At 41.4% G+C, this 8,455-nt stretch overlaps 1 protein-coding gene across 2 annotated transcripts in view; it reads left to right on the top strand.

Annotated features, from left to right (window-relative positions):
- The first annotated feature begins 6,895 nt into the window (after positions 1-6,895).
- Positions 6,896-8,455, top strand: part of LOC146615392 (kinesin-like protein KIF21A) — a 43,324-nt gene continuing 41,764 nt past the window's right edge. For both annotated transcript variants that reach the window (XM_085376890.1, XM_085376889.1), the window contains exon 1: positions 6,896-7,266. In XM_085376890.1, the coding sequence (XP_085233016.1) occupies positions 7,220-7,266 (47 nt within the window). In that variant the 5' untranslated portion in view covers positions 6,896-7,219. The remainder of the gene's footprint in view (positions 7,267-8,455) is intronic.

Raw genomic sequence — 8,455 nt, 5'->3', positions numbered from 1 at the left:
TTGTTTGTTTTGTAGCACTTTACTCTGCTTTCAGAGGTGTGCATGTCACGGTGGCTCTGGGAGCTGCTATTTAGCTGGAAAACCTTTTAAAGGTTAGAGCCACTTTGATGTCCAAAGCAGTATTCCAGTTTAGCAGCAGATTTTCGTTTTCCCGAATGTAATTTTAACTTTTTTTTTTGCAGAGCCACAGTACAATCTGTTTCCTTATACCTCACGTTAGCTTTGTTAGGTTGCACGTCCATGAACCACTGGAATGGGCTCAGATGCCGACTCTATTATTAGAACGATTAGTGACGCAGGTCTGACTCCAGAACTCTAAGTTTCTGGTTTATTGAACAAATACAATGAGATAAAGAGGTCCAGTGAGGAAGGGCAAGCTCATCCTGCTCGGAGAGGGTTTTTTTAGCAGATGAGTGCACACACACACACACACACAAACACACAAAAGGATATCAAATTAGAGGAAAAACAATAACAGTAATTAGTAGTGACCATGTAAGGCTCTGGAAATCTGCTGGAGAGATGCACGTTAGTCATTGTCGATAGTAGATAGTTCATGATTTGGCGTTTTGACAATATGTGTTTGAGGCAAGTCGTTTCATACACCGTAGACAGCATTCATATTTGCCAAGCAATGAAAGGATGACTTTGTGTATTTAAATACTCTACCATGTTCCAGAATATGCTCCACGTTACAGCTGTTTAAAATTATTAAGTTATAATAGATAATAGGTTGTTTTTACACGTGAAGTTGCTGGTAACAAAGATGGAAAGTTGTGATACTGTTAAAATGTTTTTTTTCCTTTCTTAAAAAAGTTGGGAATTCCGCGCTCCTGCGTGGTGACGGTAACTTGCGATTACAACTGCTTTTATAAATGTACTCTCTTTACACGGTTCGAACCTGGAATGCTCCTGTTTGATATGGTTCACCAGCTGCAAACAGGACTGCCTTTGCTTTTCAGATTGGGCTGAGTTAAAGGGGACCAATTACGGTTATTCTAATGTTCTAATAATATTTTTATTCTAGCGTAGCTTTGCATGATTCACAGTTCAAAATAATCATTTTTTTCAACCTGAAAAGCTGTTCAAGCGTCTTTCTCTGAAAGGCCACCCGACCTTTGAGCCAACTTTACTCTGATTGGCTGCCCCTCATAAGCAAGCCTGAACAGCAGGTGGGTGGGGCTTTAGTGCCTGAGATTACTCTATAATGATATCGTCATTCTGGAAAAGGTAACACCCACCTTGCGTTCCTTTGGCTCATATAGATAAATAGAAGTGTCTGAAATCAGAGCTTTTGGATGACAGGGATTGTTTGCACATATTTGAAACTTTGGTCATGTTCGATATGAGCCTCCCTCATGTTTTAACTGTGTGGCAGAAAATCTGTAAATGTATTTTTTATTTGTGACACATTATGTTAATTAAAACAGGAGAAACACTGGACTTCTCTGTGAAACTGTCACACTGTGCTGGATATAAGCCTCAAACAGTGCCAGTTCCATGCCTGACTAACTAGCACAATCTAATGATACCAAGCCATCTCACTGATTACGATACCACTATATTGTTAAAACGCCTCTGTTTTGTTAACATTCCACCATATGTGTGTTCAGAGCCTCAGAGCATGGACAATCAGGTACATCATCAACAAGTGCACTGCTGTATTTCCGTCTACACAAGGACTTCTTAGAATCCTCAGACAAAAATGGCTAAATGACGTCTAAGTTTAGGCATATAAGCAAGCAGGCATTATCTAATCTTTTATGGAACCTTTAATGTATATTGTTGGGTTTGCATGCCAGGATTTGCCTGAGCCCCAGCTGCGGCCCTACCATGCTTACATGCCAGCAATGAAACCTCCCCTCTTGGCTTTTGGGGGACAGTTTAAGAAAAGAACTTCAGAGCATTTAGATGCAGCGCTGCTCTGCTCAGGGTGAGAGCTGCCAGGTTTCTGTGGGACAACCCCCCCCCAAAACCCCAAAGAAATGTGACTGGAAAGCAAAAACGGATTTTGAAGATTTGAGTCACTTCTTTTCTTTAATGTCTAAAGGTCCTATCTGGGATGTTCTCTCTATTAAAGAGACTGTTTTCTTCTGGTATGTAAGGGAGAGCATCACGGGCATCACCACAGCCTTGCAAAAACGGCAAGATGGCATACGTTTCTGACCCGAAACACGATCGTTTTGTTCATTTGGACTGTTGACAGGAAGGCGCACGATCCGCTGAATGACACAAGAGTCTGCCGAGTAAAACTGGAACAAGGAGGTCGGCTCAAAGAAGTGCCTGCTATTTTCACAGGCATAGTGAGACGATAAATCCAGTATTTCATCTTGAATAGACAGGAGAAGAAATGATGAGGTGTCTTCTTCTTCTTTTGTCAGATTTTTATTTATTTGGGGGGGTTTTTTTGCATCATTTTCTTCCAATCATCCTGCAAAACTGAGGCTAAACCCAGTCATTTACTGTTGAGTGGAGTTATTCATTGATGAAAACGCATGATAGGGGACAGGATAGTGAACATTGGTATCAGCTGGACGTAAAATTCACCTGCTGGCAACTAGCAACACAGAGAAGGCAATAATCTGACAGTGTAGTGGTCAAAGCATGTTTCTGCTGCCCCCAAGTGGCCAAAAAAGTTAAAGCAGCTACAGTGTTTGTGGTTGCCTTGGTCCTGGTCTGACTATGAACATTTCTCTGCATTGAATTTTTGGCTTGTGAATGAGACCTCATCATTTCTTCCAACCCCACGACACAGCAGGCCTCTGCAGTGGCTTACTGAACTGTTACTTGCTAGTGCAACCCCCCCATACCCCCCACCAACCCCCTCCCAGCCTTTCTCACCCCATCGTTTATTAAGAGACTGAATGTAAGTGAGAGATTATGTATGAAGCTGGATCATACAAGTTTCTTCTTTGTTAACAGCTTGTCGTTTTATAATTGTGTTAATAGTGCATGCTGTTTCATTTTACAAGAGCCACAATGTGGTGTTACATTTCAGAGCTGCTGTACAGCGTGGTATGTGAACTGGAATTATGGGAAAGGCCATTTTCATGTTATTCCATGGCTACAGGGCAGCCAGATTCAATCTTTTCAACATTGTCAAAAGCAGATGGATGACTATATGTAAGTTTGAGAATGATGTTGTACTTTTGTGGGATTTGTATTAGGCTGCTGTGTACCACAGACCAGCATGCATTGATTCTTCCTTAAATCCAGGGATTACCACGCTTTGGAATTATTACATAATTATGTTAAAGACATAATTTTCAGTAACAGTAGCCCAGGTCATCTTTTGGGGATCTCATATGACACATGTGTAGGAGTCTGTGTATTTTAAGCCTTTACAGCAAGAGAGCTTGAGCGACATTAAGGTCATCTGATCAAAAATCACTTTATGTTGAGAGATGAAGATGTATTTTCTTGTAAATAAAACGATACAATGCAACCTCAGAAAAATGAACTTGCTTCTTTTTCAGCTTTTAAGTAAATGCTTGAGTTTAGCCCAGCTTTCAGCACTTAAATAAATGATGATATTTGTACCACATGATGAGCTTTAATAGTTCTTTAAATTTAGCACAGGTCAGAGAATCATATAGGCTGGGCAATACTGGTCTTTTTGGAATTATGACAATGTGTCAGGAGTGCACGAAAACACGATTTGGTTATTTTAGCATCACATAATGTGTCCAGTACAGCAGCATCAATGCAACTGTCAACAAATCAATTCAGTTTTATTTATGTCTTACAAAATAACGACGCCTCAAGGCGCTTTATATTGCAAAGTAAAAAACCTATGATAATAGCACTTAGCAACAAGAAAAACTCCCTTTTAACAGGAAGAAACCTCTGGCATAACTAGGATCAGGGATGGGCAGCCATCTGCTGTTACCGGTTGAGCATGAGGGGAGGAAGACAGAGATGAGGACTGATTATTCAAGACCTCGTTTGTGACAAGAAGAATTTTAAAGTGAATTCTGGATTTAACAGGAAGCCAGTGAAAAGAAGCCGGTATGGGAGAATCATGCCGTCGCATTCTAGTACCTGTCAGTACTCGCTGCAGCATTTTGGATCAGCTGAAGGCTTTTCAGGGAGCTTTAAGGACATCCTGATAATAAAGAAATTACAGTATTCCAGCCAAGAAGTAATACATGCACAAACTAGTTTTCTAGTTTCTGTGAGACAGGATGTTTCTAATTTTAGAAATATTGTGAAAATGTAATTCTAGGCAATTATCGGCAATCACAGGGAGTAGAAAAGATGGATATAGCTACTGTGACAGCATCCACTGCTTAGTGGTTTTCAACAGTGCTATCGTGGTATTTTGTAATTGGACTTTACAGGAGAACAGCAGCTACCGCATTCTCATGTGACTGGCATGTTGTTGGCCAATGAGAACCCTACTTTCTGAATAAATAATTACTGCTCTTTTGTTCCTTCTAATATAGCTCTAAATGTGTATATATACACCATACAGAATAATAGCCAGTGTATAAATATCGGCAAACTGGGATTTTCCCCAAAGCTTCAGTGTCAGTCAGGCTCCAACAGAGGGTGCAGTGAGTGTCTGAATACAAACAGGAGAATCCCACAGCTGAAGCTGTCCTATGAGTCAAACCAACACCCAGTTGATCTTTCAGACACCCCAGACATTTTTTTTTTGTCTTATTATCAACAAAATGAACTGTCATGTTCAAAAGTGATACATAAATGGGAAATAATGAGTCATGTTCCATGTTGCACAAGTACATAGTGAAAGGGGCTGTAGATGGACACACTAATGTAGCAAATAGACAGAGTACATTGCATATACAACCAAAGAATGCATTTACTAAAGAAAATGCAGCCTGAATGCTGATAGATAAAAGGTTTGAGTTCATTTTTGTAATTGCTGAATCCTTGTTGAAAAGCTTGTTGAATGAGGTGAAATACACTGAACCATTCACCTGAAAGCCAAAGTGCAGAACTGTTGAAAACTGATGTTCACCCAGAAGAAGTTCTTTCAAATTTGGAAAGTTGCTGAACGTCTTTAAAATGTACATTAGAACAACTGACCCAAAAAAGTTAGAATGAATATTGAAAGCTCATATTCTTTAAATCACTGGAAGAGCGGAATTATGGATGTTAAATGTCTAAACTCAAGAATCAGAACATTTGCAGAATATGTGCTCTGTGTGTGTCTGTATGTGAGTATCACAGAGTGAGTGACATACAGAGAAAGAGGGGAACTGGCACCAGTTGAAAAGGTAAAATAGTTTTTAATCTTTAACTGTTTTGTGTGTTTCATTTCATTTAATTTCTTTTATTTTTATTCACATATTACACAGACTGCATGTGCAGACTGAACAGGCTGAAGCAGAGCAGCACCTGGCCTCTATTCAAGTATCATTAAGGTTACAGCGTGTAACATTTCACCATTACATGTCAGTAGATTGCAGATTGCAGTCAACTGAATTCACTTTTCTTGTCCCAGAAAACCTAAACTCCTCAGCAATATCCACAATTACATTGGGATACTTAAAGAGAAGCAGCAGGAAGCACAAAGCTCCAAAATGCTCACAACTCAAGAAGTAGTGACAGACATAGTTACCCACATCCTGCAGAGTTTCTGGGAGCTTCCTCCTCGCCCCCTCTTAAACATGGCCTCCCAAAGGCTGAGCATACTCTCCATCAGTGTCACAAAGGCCACTTTGGATCGAATCTCCAAAACTTTTACAGCACTGAAAAGCCAGACCATTTTCTCCTGCTCCATCAGGGACAACGTGGTCCAGACCATCATGAGAGAAATCTGATTTAAATGTCTAAACTCAAGAATCTCAAATGAAAAACCAGCATATTTACCAAATATCTGCTCTGTGTGTCTGTCTGTGAGTATTAGAGTGTAAATTACAGAGAAAGAGGGGAACTGGCATCAAATGAACAGGCAAAATAGTTTTTAATCGTTAAAGATTTTGTGGGTTTTACTTTAAGAATAATTGTGTGTTAGTGTTTAGACAAAGTATATACATACAACAGCTTTCAGTTGGACTGGAGTAAATACAGAGATACTGTTGCTCTGTGGCAAAGCCCTGTTAAATCTGCCGCGATGCACCTGCTGAAAAACTGCTTCTAAAAGTCCACGTTTTGAGGGTAAAATAATGACTGTAGACCAAAAACTGTGGACAAAGCAGCTTCTTACTGAAACAGCCAACATTTCATCCCATTGACACCCATTATAAACTCTGAAACGGGTGGGGGGGGGGGGGGGGGGGGGGGGCATTAAACTTAAACTGGAACTGAAGAAAAACTATAAAAGACATTGAAAAGATAAATCCAAGCCGAATAGTTCAATGTCTTGGCTTATTTTACAGTTTAAAAGGTGTCTGTAGGTCAATGTGTGTGGAAGTAGAGTTGAAAGAAGAGTAAGTTGAATGAGGATTTGAAAAGTCTCCATATTGACATACATGATCAATTTTTGTTGAATACAAATCTTCAGAATTATAGTTCACGGGTGTAATAATAAGAATTCACCAGTAGATGGCAACGTGGCCAAGTTCAATTTTGTGCCCTATAACGTCATCTAATTATTACACACAGACAGAAGAGGCCAGGTTTATATTAAGTGGAAGTTTAAAATCGCTTCACATCGCCATGTTTAGGGTTTCAAGGACTGCAGGCCATGCATATATTCTGGAGTTTTTAGCGATATGTCACTATAAAGTCAGTTTCACTGAGTTGACAGTCGACACAAGTGTGTTGTTATTATTATTATTATTACTTTTATTATTGCTGGTGTGTGAGGTTGCCCCCTGCCTGGATTGGTACGGCTCTCCTGGGGGGAGGAGCTTGGTTACGTCCAGGGCAATCACACGCCAGGCGGATCCCGGCTCCTCCACACTCACACAGCGCGCTCCACCCGGGCCGGAGGAAGCGACGATGCCTCCCAGGAGGTGACCACGGCTGAATCCTTAGCCACATTTTCCTGAACATGGAATCCAAATCTATTCATATAGAATAGATTGAGCCTTTAAAATGGGGTTTATTTCCAAGCGGGCGACGAGGTGAGGCGAAAGCGGCGGCCGCGGTGGAAGCTCAAGATAGAAAGCGCTTTATTGAGAGGAGCAGGGAGGGAGGGAGGGAGACCGCGACGCTCTCCCGTCTAAGAGGATAAAGGGAAAAGAAAAAAAAAGCGAAACTGAGCTATATTTAAGCGGGCTGTTTCGGGCCAGCCTCCCGTGCCACCATGAGCAGCAGCGGGCCGGATGAGAGCTCGGTGCGCGTCGCCCTGAGGTAAGGATGCAGACGCCTCTCCTGAGATGCTCTCGTGTTACACCTGCTTGGGACCATGCACATATTACTCCTGCTTTTATTTTGACTGGGCTCTCCTAAAACAACAATACTCCTTTACTAAACCTGCTTTTATTTTGAAGCTGGCTGGCAGGAGCTGCTGCAGTTTTCTTGCATGGTGTGCAAAGCAAATATAGCTCTCGATTACATGAGCTGCTCTTGTTAATACCTGCATGCTTTGTACTGGATTTATGAATGAGGATGCCATATGTGTCTGAGGGATTAGGCCTTCCGCTTCTTCCCTTGAAGACTGCACCTGTAGTAAGAGTGAGCCACACGATTTCAAAGGATGCACTCACTTCTCAGAAATGCAGGTGCAGTTGAGCCCCTTGCAGTCACTCATTGTGATATTTCGCCTTGCTTTTGTGCGTTACTCCGTGTGTGTGCGCGCGCATTCGCTGTATCATGCTGCTCTGACCCTTGTCCCTGAGGCCAGTCCTGTCCTGTCACTTACACAGCACACACACTGAGATAGCCGTCATCTGGTCACAATACAACAAATCAATAAAGACACCAGTATAATGTTGGAAGCCACTTGCATGGGAATGTGTGTCTGTGTGTGTGTGTGTGTGTGTTTGGATTAAAAACCTGAACTGTCATGTGATCTCGTTGGAGGAGAGGACAAAAAGCTCCCGTCCCTCTCACGTTTCTCCTCGTCCCTCTCGCTCCTTGTTGTGCATTCAGACTTTGACCCAGAACTCTTGTTTACTGAGCCAGCTCAGTTTACAAGCTCTCTCTCTCTTCTTCATGGATAATAAATAATCTGTCTATCTGTCTGTACACCCCCACCCCACCCCCCAATCACATGCTCTGCTGCTCTCTTTAATAATAAGATTCAATTCATATTGGAACATTGCATTTGTCTGGCTTCCTGTCTTAGCTTAATGTGAACACACAAAACAGCCTGAGCCGCATACGCAGGCTGTTTGATGTGTGGCAAATAAAGATCTGCATGTTTTTGTCCTACCTGCTTTTGTATCTTGTTAGAAAGGTCAGGTGCAGTAATTATTTAAAGCGCCTTTGTTGTGTTTGTTGGTCTGTTGTCCTATTGAAGGTCAGACAAAAAGGCTTTTCATTGGTTTAGGTTTTCATCTGTAAGTTTGTTCATGATTTGTTTGATTTTCTTTACTTC

Source organism: Diplotaxodon limnothrissa, linkage group LG17 (genome assembly GCF_057381915.1).
Source record: "Diplotaxodon limnothrissa isolate DT_005_m linkage group LG17, D_limnothrissa_male_GT1.1, whole genome shotgun sequence".
NCBI lineage: Eukaryota > Metazoa > Chordata > Actinopteri > Cichliformes > Cichlidae > Diplotaxodon > Diplotaxodon limnothrissa.
Note: the sequence above shows the minus strand (reverse complement) of the source record. Positions and strands in the feature narration are given on the sequence as shown.